General features: G+C 48.0%; 1 protein-coding gene across 6 annotated transcripts in view; it reads right to left on the bottom strand.

Moving 5' to 3' along the window:
• LOC137677122 (zinc finger protein 462-like) overlaps positions 1 to 18,423 on the bottom strand; it is a 148,574-nt gene that overhangs the window by 38,434 nt on the left and 91,717 nt on the right. For 4 of the 6 annotated variants that reach the window (XM_068424307.1, XM_068424309.1, XM_068424310.1 and 1 more), the window contains exon 7: positions 7,045 to 7,233. The exons of 1 other annotated variant lie outside the window; for it this stretch is intronic. In XM_068424307.1, coding sequence (XP_068280408.1) covers positions 7,045 to 7,233 — 189 coding nt within the window. Of the gene's footprint in view, positions 1 to 7,044; positions 7,234 to 8,598; positions 8,921 to 18,423 lie in introns of those variants that run through there. One more of the 6 variants, XM_068424312.1, reaches the window with a different exon arrangement.

Here is an 18,423-nt window from a genome sequence, read left to right as displayed (position 1 = left end):
AACCTGGAAAGAGTCAGTTTGAACAGGAAGAGTGATACCAGACGGTTCAGTTCAGCAATGGTTTAGCAAGAGTAGGCCTCAGAGTAGGCTCTAAAAGGCCTGCTCTGTGTTACCTTTACACAGAATTAGCTTTCCTGTCAGTAATTTTCCTTTTAGCTAGAATAATAGAGAATAACAATAGGTTCTGAAGCAAACTACATGTTTTATAGATAGAGTCTGTTTATGGGATTGATAACAAGGTTCTAGCAAACAATGATTCATGCTGCTTACACTTAGTCTTAGAAAAACAAAGGTCTCTGCTAATTATAAAAGGGCCAAAAGACAAAACAAAACAAAAGAACAACTTTGTGATGTCTAAATTAACTTGATTCATAAACTCTTGTGTCAGAGGAGAGATAAGTCCAAAACGATATCTTCTTCTTGAGAACACATGTACTTGTAAACAAGAAGGCCTCGACCACGCCTGCGCAGAAGCATGATTAAAGGGGGATTGCGACCACCAGCGACCCCCCCAGAGACCACCCAAGACCCCTTCCCCAATTTCGTACGCATACGTAAAGACATTACGTAATGCATTACATAATGTATTAGCATATGCATAAGTTTCTTGGAATGGGTGGGCTTTTCTTGGAATTATATGAATATTCATATTTGTGATGTATATAATGAGCAAGCTTTTGTTCCTAGGTGTGCATGCTAGGAGGAGAGATCCCCCATGCAACCAGTGCTGCAATAAACCAATGTCGGCTTTCTAAACTATCATTTGGTTTGGAGAGTTTTCTTGGTTACTATTTTCCGGTAACAAGAGGAACAGCAGCAAGCTTTTGAGCAGATCAAACAGAAAATAGCCCATACGATGGCATTAGGACTTATCTGGGAAGGGAGTGATGTAAAACATTTGTTATATACCAGTGCAGGAAAATACAGCATCATATGGAGTTTGAGGCAATGAGCCCCTTGAGATGGGAGGGTGGCCACTGGGATTCTGGAGCCAGAGTTACAAAGAGGTAGAAAATAATTATATCCCTCTGGAATAATAAGTCCTGGCTGCATATGGAGGTGTTCTGAGTGCCACTGAAGTACTAGGCACAGAGTAGGCACTGTGGTCATGCCCCAGACTGCTGGTCTTGAATTTTATGTTCAAGGATTCAAAATACATTGGATGAAGAGCAACCACTGCTATGTGGCAAAAATGGGTCCTGGCTCTTACCCAGTAGGCACATACTGATTCAGACTCCAAACCAGGATTAGTTCAGCTTGTAGTCAGTGGCCAGCAAATCAACAGTAGAAGGAACACTGAATTCCTTGGACAGCTGATACCCCAGCGTATGATGAATTAAGCGCAAAAAATAAATGATGGAGTTCATTTACTGACAGATCCCGGTCACAGCAGGAAATAGGAGATGACAAGCCACTTCCTGGAACCCCTCTGTCCTGGTTTGGCCTAAACCAGGCCGATTTTCCTTTCAGTGATTTTTGCTTTTAGCTAAGTCTCCTCTAAGTAACTGCACTTTCTGAAACTAACTGCATGTTTGCAGACAGTGTCTGCCTCCAGGACTGATAACGCCCGAAGTTTGTAGTTATCGCTGAGGCACCGGTAGGGATGTTGTGCAGTAAGGCTCTTGCTGTACTTAGTCTTAGAGAAACCAAGGTCACTGCTGAATTCCTCACTGCTTACAAGTGAAGAGCCGAAGGGGGGTTGCAGCTGCAGGGGGGAGCAGACAGGGCAGGTGACCCAAAATTGACCAACGAGGGTATTCCATCCCACACACGTCATTCTCGGTATAAAGCGGGGGGATCACGAGGGTCTCGCTCTCTTTCTGCTATGGCCGGTGTCCAAGGAGGACTCCGACTGTTTTCCTGCTGCCCCCGATCCCGATCCGTGCATCCCTGAATCCAGCTCTCAACCGTCGCTAGGCCCAGCCTGGGCCTTCCCGGAGCCTGCCCTGCAGTGCCGGTGGTGACGTGGCTGACTTCAGGGGAGCTCAATCTTGGTTTTGCATATATATTTGTATATATTTGATTATTTCTATTATTATTATTATACTCTTTTTCATTATTATAGTTTATTAAAACTGTTTTAACTTTCCAACCTGGAAGTCTCTCTCCCTTTTCCCTTTCCCTTTCCCTTTCCCTTTGGGGGGAGGGGGGGGGATAACAGAGGGCATCTGCCACAGGTTTAATAGCTGGCCCAGCTTTAAACCGTGACACCCTCCACAAGAGAAGCTGTAACTTACAAAGGGACTGGATGCTCCAATCAGTTTGCAGTGGTAATGGCCTCGAGGATCACCTTGGAATATGCTCGAAGTGTGCCTGTGACTGACCAATAAACCACTACAATGGAAGAAGGCTCAGAGGAGATGGGCAAGGGTGATGTGCCCATCAAGCTCAGAGAATAATGCAAAGCAGCTGACTTTATCTTCATATAAAGGGGACAGGAGGGTGGCCTTTGTTTTAGATAAACAGCTATGTCAGTTGAGTGGATCAACTGGTGGTGTAAATGTTTCTCCTCAGTTCATTAAAAGGGTGTGAATGTCTCCCTTAGCCAGACTGGCATAGGGGGTAGTGAATACGTGGCTCAGCCCAACATTAAATATAAAAATGAAACAAATAATAGCAGAAGAATGTTGAAGAGAGCAATAGCCTTGAGCTGACTTCAACTCACATATTCCTTCCTGGCGACTGGGAACGCCCATTGTCATGATGGTGATCATATTATAGAGACTAGTAATGGGAATCACATTGGTATTGTGATTGAACTGTGTACTGCAATTGCTATATTTTGCTAAGTGTAACTTATGTTTGTATTGTGTTTTCAGAAGGAGGATCCAGGGAACTACAGGCCTGTCAGTCTGACCTCAATGGTGAGGAAGGTTAGAGAGCAGATGATCTTGAGTGCCATCATGGGGCACATACAGGACAACCAGGTGATCAGGCCCAGTCAGCAAGGGTTTACGAAAGGCATGTCCTGCTTGACTAAACTGATCTCCTTCTATGACAAGATGACCCACTTACTGGATGAGGGAAAGGCTGTGGATGTTGTCTACCTGGACTTTAGAGAGTCCCACCTCTCCTCACCAAGCCCTCCCTTTTATAGTGAACTTGATTGTCAATGATATAGAATACACCTATGGGCCAGCCTGGGTCAGCTGCCCTGCATTTAACTGCTGAGGGCCTTGATCACCATGGCTGGCCACAAACTAAAACAAAATCCCAATGAAACCAGGACACCACCACAACCTGTCTTTAGGAGGAACAAATGGAATACTTGGTCCTGATTGCCAAAGAAAAGGAATACCACTGAGATCTGTTTTTGTAAAGAATTTTCCATAGAGTGAACATGAGGAACTTAGTGGGCCATTTCAAAAATGTACTGAGCAAGCTAACACCATGGCACAGTCTGAAGTAAAAGAAAGGGTACCCACAGCCATGTCAAGAGGCAAAGTTACCTGTAACTGAAGCAGAAAACCACAGAATAACAACAGGGAGGCTGCAAATCTCATTACTGAAATTTTAACTATAAAACTTACCTACAGATTATCTGTACAGAAAGAGTAACAAGATTAGCAAGATGTTAAATTCCTGCCTGCACTATGGACCTAAAAGACTTCAGCATCTGAATACAATAGTGTTCTCATACCCAAAAGGGAAAGTAGCTCTCAACAGAAAGCAATAGAAACGACTGTCCACATGTGCACAATTGCCCTTCCAGATGGGCAGACAGTGAGCTCCAGTGAGGCAATAGCCAACTGTTAGGAACTGCAGGAATTTCAGCCAGTCAGAATCAGGTATCCTCTGCCCAATCCTACAACTGACATGGTGTGCAGTTGCTCAGGGAGAGACCTGACAGAGACCTCACAAGAGGCCTTAGGAGCACCTGAGAGCAAACAGTGGGGACCCCCAGCCCTGCACCCTGACTGCATATTGTGCAGATGGATCTGCTACACTGACCCATCCAACTTCCTACTGGTTCATGCAGGATCATGCTGTCTCCCCGTGGGACAGGGAGGTCATGTTAGAAACCATTATGCTGACTCATCTAGCTTCTCTCCTGGACTATGTTGTCTCTCCCATGGAACAGGGAAGTCGTATCACTTGTTAACATTAATTATATCTGCAACTAAAAGTGCTTTAGTATCTGAGCCCATTTAGTCTCCACACTGTCAATTCGGTCTCGAACTGCAACAACGAATTACTGCAGTTTGCTGGTATGCTTACTGGAAAGCCAAAGGAAGTCTTAGTGACTCAGTAAGGGGTGGAGAGAGACAATATTTCCAGAAGTGCCTAAAAAGCAATTTTGCCATTCTGAAAAATTTGTACAGAGTATAGGCACAATGACTCACACAAACTGTCTGTCAACTCTGCTGAAAGTCATTATCTCTTTCAAAAGAGCCTACATATATGAAAGGAACTCATGGTCTCCACTACAGAACGCAGAAAATGGTTTCATACATGCCTGGATACCATAGGATCATACACAGGGGAAAAATATATAAAGAACCCCCCCTGCTGAAGCAAAATGAACATTCAAGTTTTATATGCTACATAGAAACTATGAAATGTGTGTCAGAGTCCTAACAGAAGAGAAACCACGATACTTCAGAAAGAAAAATATTTTAAATTAAGGTTCTCATCCAGTTACATAAAACTTATTTGGAAGTCAAATTATGCTCTAGCTATCTGTAGGTAGTTTAAGAGCCACCAATGGACATGGAAACAATAGCTAAACACTAAAAAGAACCCACCTAAAGCAAGCAAAAAGAATTGGGCTTCTCTGTTTCCAATACTTATTTACATGTGTTGTTCTGATTTCATAGAATCATTGAATGGTTTGGGTTGGAAGGGACCTCAAAGATCATCCAGTTCCAACCCCTCCCCGCCATTGGTAGGGACACCTTCCACTAGACCAGGTTGCTCCCAGCCCCATCCAACCTGGCCTTGAACACTGCCAGGGAGGGGGCATCCACAACTTCTCTGGGCAACCTGTTCCAGTGTCTCACCACCCCAAGAGGAAAGAATTTCTTCCTAATATCTAATCTAAATCTAACCTCTTTCAGTTTAAAACTGTTAACCCTCATCTTATCGCTATATGCCCTTGTAAAAAGTCCCTCTCCTGCTTTTCTGTAGGCCCCCTTCAGGTACTGGAAGGCTGCTATAAGGTCTCCCCAGAGCCTTCTCTTCTCCAGGCTGAACAGCCCCAGCTCTCTCAGCCTGTCTTCATAGGAGAGGTGCTCCAGCCCTCTGAGCATCTTTGTGGCTCTCCTCTGGACTCGTTCCAACAGCTCCATGACCTTCTTATGTTGGGGGCCCCAGAGCTGGACGCAGTACTCCAGGTGGGGTCTCATGAGAGCAGAGTAGAGGGGCAGAATCACCTCCCTCGACCTGCTGGCCGTGCTGCTTTTGATGCAGCCCAGGATACGGTTGGCTTTCTGGGCTGCAAGTGCACATTGTCGGCTCATGTTGAGCTTCTCGACAGGAACCTAATGAAGTTCAACAAAGGCAAGTGTAGGGTCCTGCACCTAGGGAGGAATAACCCCATGCACCAGTACAGGCTGGGGGTTGACCTGCAGGAGAGCAGCTCTGCAGAGAAGGACCTGGGAGTTCTGGTGAACAAGAAGTTCACCATGAGCCAGCAATGCGCCCTTGTGGCCAAGAAGGCCAATGATATCCTGGGGTGCATTAGGAAAAGTGTGGTCAGCAGGTCGAGGGAAGTTATCCTCCCCCTCTACACTGCCCTAGTGAGGCCACACCTGGAGTACTGTGTCCAGTTCCAGGCCCCTCCAGTTCAAGAAAGACAAGGAACTACTGGAGAGAGTCCAGCAGAGGGCTACAAAGATGATCAGAGGACTGGAGCATCTCTCTTAGGAGGAGAGGCTGTGGGAGCTGGGTCTGTTTAGCCTGGAGAAGAAAAGACTGAGGGGGGATCTTCTCAATACTTGCAAATACCTTAGGGATGGGTGTCAAGAGGATGGGGCCAGACTCTTCTCAGTGGTGCCCTGTGACAGGACAAGGGGCAACGGGCACAAACTGAACCATGAGAAGTTCCATCTCAATATGAGGAAAAACTGCTTTGAGGGTGATAGAGCACTGGAACAGGCTGCCCAGGGAGGTTGTGGAGTCTCCTTCTCTGGAGATATTCAATACCTGCCTGGGCAACATGCTCTAGGGGAACCTACTTTGTCAGGGGGTTGTAGTAGATGACCTCCAGAGGTCCCTTCCAACCCTAACCATTCTGTGATTCTGTGATTCTCATCAACCATCACCCCCAAGTCCTTCTCCTCAGGGCTGCTCTCAATCCATTTTCTGCCCAGCCTGTATTTGTGCTTGGGATTGCCCCAACCCATGTGCAGGACCTTGCACTTGGCCTTGTTGAACTTCATGCGGTTCACATAGGCCCACCTCTCATGCCCGTCAAGGTCCCTCTGGATGGCATCCCTTCCCTCCAGCGTGTCGACCACACCACAGAGCTTGGTGTTGTCAGCAAACTTGCTGAGGGCGCACTCAATCCCACTGTCCATGTCGCCGACAAAGATGTTAAACAGCGCCGGTCCCAATGCTGACCCCTGAGGAACGCCACTCATCACTGGTCTCCACTTGGACATCGAGCCGTTGACCGCAACTATTTGAGTGCGACCATCCAGCCAATTCCTTATGCACCGAGTGGTCCATCTGTCAAGTCCATGTCTCTCCAATTTAGAGACAAGGATGTCATGTGGGACAGTGTCAAATGTTTTGCACGAATTAGATGCTCTCTTTCCCACTGACTTTTAATGTGGGCTCTGCCACTGAAAATTTTCTATGTAGTAAATCTTTGCTGAAACGTAAGGTCAGCTTGACCTATTCCAAAGGCCAACCATTGGCGGTATAAGTTGGTAAAGAATAAACTGGTGAGAGTCGACTGCAGGGCAAGTACTAGAACACCACCTTTATTATCGCTTTTCATGCAACATTGGCTTTTTCTTAATTGTTGCCTTAATTTTTTTAAAATAAAAATATTAAGTTGTATTTTAGACAATTAAATTCTTGCTCTCAGGCACCTCTTACCATTAGAGGAGTCCACCTCTTCAGCAGAAGTGTGGTTCTTGGAGGTGTTGTAGCCAAGTGAGGCTGAGAGGCTAACACGGGGTCTTGGTAGTGTCAGTGCTTTCCCATGCACTCTCAAGGAATGCTCTTTCAGCTGGCTGATTGTCATGGTGGAAAATGTGCAGGAAGAACATTTGTAGGCATGTTCACCTGGGTGAGTGAAATACAGGCAAGTCATCAGTTCACAAAAGAAACAAAATGGGATCCCCATTCTTTTCCTGCTGAACTCAGCAGTAAAATTCCTATGGCCTCTTTCAGTGTGAGACTTATTCCAAAGAGAACAAACTATGTGCATCTCCCTGTTGAAACAGTCTGGAGTCTGCAGGTACAGACACCTGCTTTAGGACCAAAGTTTTGCTTTCTGACAACTCTAGATCCTTGTTAAATGACTGATGCCAGAAAACAAAGACCAGACTTTTAGCATGCCTGTGTTGCATGGTATAAGAAGAAAACAAAATCTTGGATGAAAACAGAGCCACTTGACCAGAGCATTTCCAAATTTCTTTGGGAGGAAAGTAAGGGTGAAGTCCTCTGTGTTTTTCCATGCAACACATCAAGAATCATTACTAAAGAAACCAGGAGAGTATAAAATGTTAACTAAGGTTCTTAAAAAAAAAAAAAGGCCAAAATTAAAAAAAACACCAAACAAACCATCCACTGCCTCCCCCCACACTTAATTCGAGGAGTATCCCATTTTTCTTATATGAAACCTGACTCCAGGCAGAAATGATCTCCATAGAACTAGTAACCAAGTCAAGGTTGGTTTACTACAAGAAGTGGTGTCCTGGTTTGGCCTAAACCAGGCCAATTTTCCTTTCAGTGATTTTTACTTTCAGCTAAGTCTCTTCTAAGTAACTGCACTTTCTGAAAGTAACTGCATGTTTTGCAGACAGTGTCTGCTTCTAGGACTGATAACACTCGAAGTTTGTAGTTATCACTGAGGCACCAGTAGAGATGTTATGCAGAAAGGCTCTTCCTGTACTTATTCTTAGAGAAACCAAGGTCACTGCTAAATTCCTCACTGCTTATGAGTGAAGAGCCGTAGGGGGGTCGCACCCGCAGGGAGAAGCGGACAGGGCAGGTGACCCAAAAATTGACCAACGAAGGTATTCCATCCCATACATGTCATTCTCAGTATAAAGCGGGGGGATCACGGGGGTCTCGGGGCTTCTCCTGCTTTTTTGGGGGCCGCCTTCTGTTTTTGGGGGCCTCTGCCTGCTTGGGCTGCTTCTGCTGCTTCGGGCTGCTTCTGCGGCTTGAGCCTTTGGCCAGTGTTCAAGAAGGACTCTGTCCGTTTTCCTGCTGCCCCCGATCCCGATCCGTGCATTCCTGAATCCAGCTCTCGACCGTCACTGGGCCCAGCCTGGGCCTTTCCAGAGCCTGCCCTGCAGTGCCGGTGGTGACGTGGCCGACATCCGGGGAGCTCGATCTTGTTTTTTTATATATTTGTATATATTTGATTATTCCAATATTATTATTATACTCTTTTTCATTATTATAGTTTATTAAAACTGTTTTAACTTTCCAACCCGTAAGTCTCTCTCCCTTTTTCCTTTCCCTTCGGGTAGGGGGGAGGGTTAATAGAGAGCGTCTGCCACAGGTTTATTAGCCAGCCCAGCTTTAATCCGTGACAAGTGGACATGGCGATACCAAGAGCAGTACATATTTATAGGGCTATGGGAATGCATATTATGGAAAAATATTAAAAGAAGTGAAAGAAGAGGAATAATGAACAGTAGTGAATTTGGTTCCAAATACATTGCAAGTCATAAAGATAGAATACAATAGGAAACAAATTCCGAAGACAAGACTTGTTCTGCGTTAAGCATGAAGGCACCTGAAAGAAAAAGTGAAATTTCCAACGTAAGTGATGTGATGATATATGTGTGGCAAGTAATTGTTCTGAAAGTGCTGCTTCCAGGTAAAAGGGCTACACTGACTACATGCAAGTTGTACATAAAATGACAAAACTAATACAAGAGTGAAATATTCATGAACACTAATGGAAGGATAAGAGCTCTGGTTATGAAAGAGGCAGAAAAATGTTTTCAATTTCTCAACAAATTTAACAAACAAGGTTCTAGAACAGAATGGTTTCAAACATCAAAAATAAGTGAACAAAAAGAGAACAAGAGAAAAAAAATATCACAGTCATAACAAGCACATAAAGAGATTAATAACCATTCTACATGAAAATACCCCCACACACACCCACCACAAATCTCCTATGCTAATCACAGGGACAAAATACAGACTCTTAGAAACCCGCATTGGTGTATCTGAAAAAGATCAGAGTCTGAAATGGTGAAACAAAATGTCACGCATGGTTTCTTTTCAAATTACATTCTGCACCTGAATATTATTTCCACAGAGGTATCATCGGTTTACAAAGATAAAGAAAATGGTTTTCATAAAGCATGTATGATGGACTGATTAATGCGAAAGGATGAACTAAAAATAAAAATATATAAACCTCCACAATTTGCTAAATATAAGCAATTCCTGGCAGGCACCAGATGACTTTTAGCATAAAATCATAATAAGAAATTAAAGAAAACTGAAGACTACTGCAAATTAAGAAATTAGAAGACATCTAGTAACTATATTCCCTATTTATCAACAACAGTTCAGGTGGACAGCACCATGTGAAAATGTGTTTGGTTTCAGAGGCAAAACTATAGTTTTCATAAGTGTGAAGCCACAGAAAAGTTAGGAAATTTTCTACTGCTAGTTTTGCATCTCATAATTATTATTTTGAAATATATAAATTAAAGTGTATCTTCATAATTTTTTCATGGGACTTTCTCAACACCTGAGATGTATCCAAAGCATCATGTACCAGATGATTTAGACTCTGGGCAAAAACTCTAGGTTACAGTCTGATTCGAAGTGAAAACAAATTACAGCACATTCAGAGACACATGGTTCTTGTAATCAAATGGTTCTTGTAAGGGTATGTGGAAGGTGCCAGCTACTGGAGTCAGACTGGGGGTGTAGGTGCCCCTGGCCTGTCGTGTCATATACTGGCATGAGTGGGGGTTTTTAACCTCCAGTCACTGGGGCAGAACCGGTGTGTCTCGACAACCAGCTACTGGGAGGGACTAGTATGAGTGAAGTGAGTGAGGGGCTCTGCACCAGTGGCTGGAGCGGGACCGTGGGTCACAGTCCACGTCCCTGGTGCCAGGCTTCCCCAAACTGAGTGTGCATAGGGGGTCTATGTGCATTTGCTAGCAAACTTCAAGCTGGACTAGCCACTGGTCCCAGTGGCCAGGCAGAAGGAAGTCCTGGGCTGGAACAGCTGGAGGAGGCAGATGCTCCTAACATCCCTTAACAATTCTAGCTATTATGCAAGAATGCATTTTATAATAAATGGAGTTTGACCACTCCCCAAAAGATAATGGACATGAGGAGACTGAGTGAAAGACACCTGGATTTTTACAACCACCAAGGCCCTTTAAACAAATGTAGGGGCATGCTGCACATCTCTAAGAATAAATAAAATAACAGAATATCTACAAGAGAGAGAGAAAAAACTTTTAACAAATGAAAGTCACAGAAACACTGTATTACTGGAAGACTGGTGAAAAAGATCCACAAGGTTATTATTCAATAGTATATATTCCTAAAGAACTTACTGGAAAAAAAAAACAGGAAAAAGAGAGACCCACAGAAAGAGCGCACTACAAAGAGGGAGAGAGTGTGTTCTGAACTCAGAGAGTGAGCAAGCATCTGACCAAGACACAGTATGAGCCCAATGCAGAGTGTACATGTGACACAGCTAAAGAGCACATGCTCTGAAAGTGTGCACGACAAAGAATCACAGAATGGTTAGGGTTGTAAGGGACCTCTGGAGATCATCTAGTCCAACCACCTGCTAAAGCAGGTTCACCTAGAGCACGTTGCTGAGGGTCGTATCCAGATGGGTTTTGAATATCTCCAGAGGAGACTCAACAACCTCCTGGGCAGCCTGTTCCAGTGCTCTGTCACCCTAAAAGTAAAGACGTTTTTCCTCATATTCAGTTTGTGCCCATTTCCCCTTGTCCTGTCGCTGAGCACCACTGAGAAGACTCTGGCCCCATCCTCTTGACACCCGCCCCTAAGGTATTTGTAAGCATTGAGAAGATCCCCTCTCTTCTCCAGGCTAAACAGACCCAGCTCCCACAGCCTCTCCTCCTAAGAGAGATGCTCCAGTCCTCTGATCATCTTTGTAGCCCTCTGCTGGACTCTCTCCAGTAGTTCCTTGTCTTTCTTGAACTGGGGGGCCCAGAACTGGACACAGTACTCCAGGTGTGGCCTCACTAGGGCAGTGTAGAGGAAGAGGATAACTTCCCTTGACCTGCTGACCACACTTTTCCTAATGCACCCCAGGATATTATTGGCCTTCTTGGCCGCAAAGACACATTACAGAATCACAGAATCAACCAGGTTGGAAGAGACCTCTGGGATCATCGAGTCCAACCATTGCCCTGACACCACCATGTCAACTAGACCATGGCACTAAGTGCCATGTCCAGTCTTTTCTTAAACACATCCAGAGATGGTGACTCCACCACCTCCCTGGGCAGCCCATTCCAATGTCTAATGACCCTTTCTGAAAAGAAATTCTTCCTAATGTCCAACCTGAACCTCCCCTGGCGAAGCTTGAGGCTGTGTCCTCTTGTCCTATCGCTAGTTGCCCGGGAGAAGAGGCCGACTCCCACTTCACTACAATCTCCCTTCAGGTAGTTGTAGACTGCAATAAGGTCACCGCTGAGCCTCCTCTTCTCCAGGCTAAACAACCCCAGCTCCCTCAGCTGTTCCTCATAGGTCAGACCCTCCAGACCCTTCCCCAGCTTGGTCGCCCTCCTCTGGACTCGCTCCAACACCTCAACATCTTTCTTGAAGTGCGGGGCCCAGAACTGGACACAGGATTCAAGGTGCGGCCTCACCAGTGCCGAGTACAGAGGGACGATCACTTCCCTAGACCAGCTGGCTACACTATTCCTAATAGAGGCCAGGATGCCATTGGCCTTCTTGGCCACCTGGGCACACTGCTGGCTCATGTTTAGCCAGCTGTCGATCAGCACCCCCAGGTCTCTTTCTGTCAGGCTACTTTCTAACCACTCTTCCCCCAGCCTGTAGCGCTGCATGGGGTTGTTGTGGCCAAAGTGTAAGACTCGGCACTTGTTCTTGTTGAACCTCATGCCGCTGGTCTCGGCCCATCTATCTAACCTGTCCAGATCCCTCTGTAGGACCTTCCTACCCTCCAGCAGATCGACACTGCCACCCAGCTTGGTGGCATCTGCAAATTTGCTGAGGGTGCACTCAATCCCTACGTCTAGATCATCTATAAAGATATTGAACAGCACCGGCCCCAGAACTGAGCCCTGGGGAACACCGCTAGTGACCGGCCGCCAGCTGGACTTTGCCCCATTCACCACCACTCTCTGGGCTCGGCCATCCAGCCAGTTTTTAACCCATTGACGAGTCCACCCATCCAAGCCCCGGGCAGCCAGTTTGTCCAGGAGGATGCTGTGGGAGACAGTGTCGAATGCCTTACTGAAGTCTAGATAGACTACAGCCACAGCCCTGCCCTCATCTACTAAGCGGGTCACTCGGTCATAGAAGGAGACCAGGTTGGTCAAACAAGACCTGCCTTTCATGAATCCATGTTGGCTGGCCCCGATGCCCCGATTGTCCTGCATGTGCCATGTAATGGCACTCAGGATGATCTGTTCCATCACCTTGCCTGGCACCGAGGTCAGGCTGACAGGCCTATAGTTCCCTGGATCATCCTTCCGGCCCTTCTTGTAGATGGGTGTTACATTTGCTAATTTCCAGTCAGCTGGAACTTCTCCAGTTAACCAGGACTGCCGGTAGATAATAGAGAGTGGTTTGGCAAGTTCATCTGCCAGTTCCTTCATTGCTCTGGGGTGAATCCCATCCGGGCCCATAGCCTTGTGTGTGTCCAACTGGCACAGCAGGTCACTAACCGTCTCCTCTTGGATTACATTGCTGGCTCATGGTGAACTTGTCCACCAGAACTCCCAGGTCCTTCTCTGCAGAGCTGCTCTCCTGCAGGTCAACCCCCAGCCTGTACTGGTGCATGGGGTTATTCCTCCCTAGGTGCAGGACCCTACACTTGCCTTTGTTGAATTTCATTAGGTTCCTCTCTGCCCAACTCTCTAGTCTGTCCAGGTCTCACCGAATGACAGCACAGTCTTCTGGTGTATCGGCCACTCCTCCCAGTTTTCTGTCATCAGCAAACTTGCTGAGGGTACACTCAGTCCCTTCCTCCAGATCACTGATGAATAAGTTGAACAGGACTGGACCCAGTACTGACCCCTGGGGAACACCACTAGCTACAGGCCTCCAACTAGACTCAGCGCCACTGAGCACAACCCTCTGAGCTCTGCCATTCAGCCAGTTCTCAGTCCACCTCTCTGTCCACTCATCTAACCCACACTTCCTGAGCTTTCCTATGAGGATGTTGTGGGAGACAGTGTCAAAAGCCTTGCTGAAGTCAAGGTAGACAACATCCACTGCTCTCTCCTCATCTACCCAGCCAGTCATGTCCTCACAGAAGGCCATCAGATTGGTCAAGCATGATTTCCCCTTGGTGAATCCATGTTGACTACTCCTGATAACCTTCTTTTCCTCAACTGCTTAGAGATGGCATCCAGAATGAGCTGTTCCGTCACCTTTCCAGGTGCATGTGACCAACCCAGAGAGAGAGAGAGAGAGAGAGACCACGCGTGATCCAGAGAAAGAGAGCATGCACAAGCCAGAGAGAGAGAGAGAGGAAGACAGAAAGAGCACATGATCCAGAGACAGAGAAAGCATGTGACCCAAAGAGAGAGGATGCGTGATCCCGAGAGAGAGGGCATGACACAGATAGAGAAGGTGAGTGACCAAGAGAGACAGAGGGCAAGCGTGACCCAGAAAGAACATAAGCATGGCCTGGAGAGAGAGGTAGCATGAACCAGACAGAGTACAACCCAAAGAAAGATATAAAGTGAGTGTGACTCAAAGACAGAAACACAGAGAAAGTCTGAGACAGAGAGAGACCCAGAGACAGAGAGAGTGTGTAACCCAGAAAGACATAGACCATGATCCAGAGAGAAAGTGACACAGAGACAGACTGTGACCAATAGCGTCACCCACAGAGACTGAGATGGCGAGAACATCGGGGGGGCAAGCATGACCTAGAGGTGGGGAGATAGCATGACCCAGCAAGGGCAGGCAGGTGTGACCCAGAGAGAGAGTGTGTGACCAACCAAGAGAGAATGGCCCATAAAGAGTGTGTGAGTCGGGGGGGGGGCTCAGAGAGAGCTAGTGTGACTGAGAGAGAACATGACCCACAGAGAGAGAGAGAGAGATGGTGTGAACTAGAGAGGAAGAACACCCATGACTCAGAGAGAAAGAGAGCTTGACCCAGAGAGAGAGAGATTGTGAGGATGGCCCAGCAAGAGAGACAGTGTAGCTCAGAGAGAGAAAGTGATCCAGAGCAAGAGAGAAAAAAGAGACCATTGCCCAGAGCAGGCAACCACCCATACATAGGGGGCAACTCAAAGAGAGAATGAGTGTGCGTGATCCAGAAAATGAAAGAGGGGCAGCTCAACCCAGAAAAAGAGAGAGAGACCCACAAAGAGAAAGGGGGAAATCCAGAGGAAGAGAGAGCTTGCAGGACAGAGAGAGGGGAGAGAGGACGGCCAAGAATGGGAAAAAAATATAGAGGCGGGGGGGGGGGGGGGGGGGGGGGGGCGTGAACCGAAGGGAGGGAGAGTGCACACGGCAGATAGGTGGTGGTGTGGTGACCCAGAGAAAGAGGAAACAAGACACTCACAGTTAGACAGGGCAGGGGAGAGAGAGGGAGAGAGAAGGAGACAGAGGGAAGGGAAAGGGGGGGAGAGAGATGAGATGTCAGCCCAGAAGGGGGGGGAAACCAAGAGAGAAATACAGACAGAGGTTAAGCCAGAGAGAAAAAGAGAGGGGCGGGTGGACCCAGAATGAGACCCAGAGAGAGAAAGAGGGTATCTGAGAGAGAGACCCAAAGAGCACACCAGGGAGGCTGACCCAGAGAGAAAGAGGGAGAGGATGACCCAAAGGAGGATGACCCAAAGGAGGGATACAGTAACCCATAGAGAGAGGGTAACCCACAGACAGGGAAAGAGAAACAGAGAGCAAGAGAGGTCGGGGGGGGCGGGGGCATGGGGGATGGGGGAAGAGAGAAGGCAAGCCAAAGAGGGGGTGAGGAACCAAAGGGGGAGAGAGGTGGTGACCCAGAGGGAGAGAGAGTGGGCATGATGGAAGTCAACCCATAAAGAGAGAGATGCCAGAAGGGGAGGGGGCGACCAAGAGGTAAATACAGATAAAGGTTGACCTGAGGAGAAAAAGAGACATGAGAGAGATTAATCCAAAGAGAGAGGGGGGGACAGAGAGGACAATCCAGAATGAGAGAAAGAGGGAGAGGGCAACCCAGAGATAGAGAAAAAGGCAGGCAAACAAGACAGACAGACAGCTAGAGGTCAACCCAGAGAGAAAAAGAAAGAGAGAGGTCAACACGGGGGAGGGGGTCAGGGACAACATACCCAGAGAGAGAAGGGGGGGCACTGAGGGAGGGAAGGAGGGAAGGAGGAAGAGGGTTCCCCACAGAGAGGATGGGTGACCCATAGGGAGCAAGCAAGAGGGCGACCCAAAGGGGAGGCGGCAACCCAAAGACAGAGAGCATGTAATCCACAGAGAAAGAGAGAGAGCTTACGTGACCCAAAGAGCAAAAGCTTGACCCAGAGAGCGTGGCCCGGAGAGAGAGAGATACTGAGCATAGCCCACTGAGAGAGCAAGTGTGACTGGGAGGGGGAGAACGCAAGAGAAGTTGACCCAGAGAGAAAGAGTGAGAGGGCAACCCAAATGAGGTGGCAGCAATGCAAAGAGGGAGACCCACCAAGAGAGTGAGTGAGCGTGCCCCAAAAGAGACAGAGAGAGGGAGAGTGTGGGCAGAAGAGAGACAGAAAGAGAGATGGGGAGAGAAGGGGAGGGAGGGAGTGAGTAAGAGAGGATGTGGTTGGGGGGGGCGGTGGGGGAGGGGGTGTTATGGATCCAGAGAGAGAGAAAGACAGAGTGCTGGTGCGAGAGAAGGCAACCCAGAAAGAGAGTGTGGTACCCGGGGAGGTGTCAATGGAGAGAGAGAGAGATGCCCAACCTTTGTGAGGGAGACATCAACCCAGAGAAAAAAGAGACAGATGAAGAGGGCGGCCCTGGGGGAGCGAGCAAGAGGAAGACCAAGGGGGGGTGGCAACCCATAAAGAGAGGGCAATCCACAGAGAGGGAGAAAAAGAGAGATGAATTGAGAATGAGAGAGAGGTCGGCCAAGAATATGAGAGAGAAAGTGAGCCAAAAGGGGGGTGGGGAACCAAAGGGGGAGAGAGGTGGCGACTCAGAGGGAGAGAGAGTGGGTGTGGCAGATGTCAACCCAGAGAGAGAGATACTGGGGGGTGGGATGGGGGGTAAGCAAGAGGGAAATACAGATAAAGGTTGACACAAGGAGAAAAAGGGGGGGGCACACAACCCAGAGAGAGAGAGAGAGAGGGCATGGGAGGGAGTGTGAACCCAGAGAGAGAGAATGCATAACCCAGAGAAAGAGACAGAGCGCACGTAACCCGGCGAGAGGGAGCAAGGGAGGGAGGGAGAGGTGCAGAGAAACAGATTGTTTGACCAAAGACAGAGAGAGCGTGACCAACAAACTGGGGGGGGTACCCGGTGAGAGAGAGAAGGGCCAGCCCAGAGAAAGTGAGAGAGGTTGGCCTAGAGAAAGAGAGTGAGAGGAAGTCCCAAAGTAGATGGCAGCAACCCATAGAGGGCAACTCACAGAGGGAGTGAACGAGTGTGGCCCATAAAAGGAAAGAGACACAGCACAAGGAGGGGAGAGCAAGAGTGCAAAAAGGGGGGGGGGGGGAGGGGAGGGGGAGAGAGGGGGGAGGGAGAGGGAGAGAGGGGGGAGGGAGAGGGAGAGGCTGCCCAAGAATTACAGAGGAAGATAGGGCCACCCGGAGGTGGGGGGAGAAATATACATATATACCCTGAGAGAGAGGGATGTGGGAGCAACAAAGAGAGAAATATAGATAAAAGTTGATCCAAGGAGAAAAATAGACAGGTCATGTGACCCAGAAAAAGAGAGAGTGTGTGGCCCCAATAGAGAGAGAGAGATGGGGGAGGCGTGACCCAGAGAGGGAAAGAGACCCAAAAAGATAAAGAGGGTGACTGGGGGGGTGTGTGACCCAGAAAGAGAAAATGAGAGAGAGCGTGTCACCCTGAGAGAGAGAATGACTGGGGGCAGGGAGGCAGGGAGGGAGAGAGAGACAGGGAGGGGCAAATGGGGGGGGGGGGGCAGAGACACTGACCCATAGGGAGCACGCATGACCCAGAGAGAGAGAGCACAACTCAGTGAGGGAGAGGGAGGAAGGGGGGGGAGAGCACGCACTTGAACCAGAGATACAGATACAGAGAGCGCGCGCATGTGTGGCCCAGAGACAGAGAGAGCGAGCACACATGGCCCGAAGAGCAAGAGAGCGCACAGGTCCCAAAGAATGTGACCCAGAGACCGAGAGTGTGTGCATGCAACCCAAAGTCTTACGGAGATGAGCCAGTGGCTCCTGAGGTAATAGGAGCCAACAGGGAAACACCAGTGAAATACCTCAAAGGAATTAAGTGGTGTTCCTCTAAGAAGGTGACGTGGCCAGCAGCCCAGCTGAAGTGCCTCTACATCAATGCATGCAGCATGGGCAACAAACAGGAGTTGGAAGCCACTGTGCTGCTAGAAAGCTATGACCTAGTTGCCATTACTGAAACTTGGTGGGATGAATCCCATGACTGGAGTGTGGCTATAGATGGCTACAAGCTGTTCAGAAGGGACAGACGAGGAAGGAGGGGTGGAGGGGTTGCCCTCTATATCAAGAAATGGATAGATTGTGAAGACCTGTCTCTGAAGAATAGCCATGAGCAGGTTGAAAGCTTATAAGTAAGAATTAGAGACAGAGGCAACAAAGGGAACCTTGTGGTTGGTGTCTACTACAGGCTGCCCAATCAAGGGGAGCCTATTGATGAAGCCTTCTTACTCCAGCTACAGGAGGCATCATGCTCACAGGCTCTCGTCATTCAACCACCCTGACATCTTCTGGAAAACTAGCACAGTGAGCTGTAGACAATCCAGGAGACTCCTGTAGAGCACTGAGGATAACTTCTTAATCCAGGTAATAGACAGCCCTACAGGAGGGGATGTGATACTGGACCTGATGGTCACCAACGGAAGTGAGCTAATCGGTGATGTCAAGATTGGAGGCAGACTGGGCTGCAGTGATCTCT

Source organism: Nyctibius grandis (genome assembly GCF_013368605.1).
Source record: "Nyctibius grandis isolate bNycGra1 chromosome W unlocalized genomic scaffold, bNycGra1.pri SUPER_W_unloc_1, whole genome shotgun sequence".
NCBI lineage: Eukaryota > Metazoa > Chordata > Aves > Nyctibiiformes > Nyctibiidae > Nyctibius > Nyctibius grandis.
The sequence above is the reverse complement of the archived record's forward strand: the minus strand, read 5'-3'. Positions and strand labels throughout refer to the sequence as shown.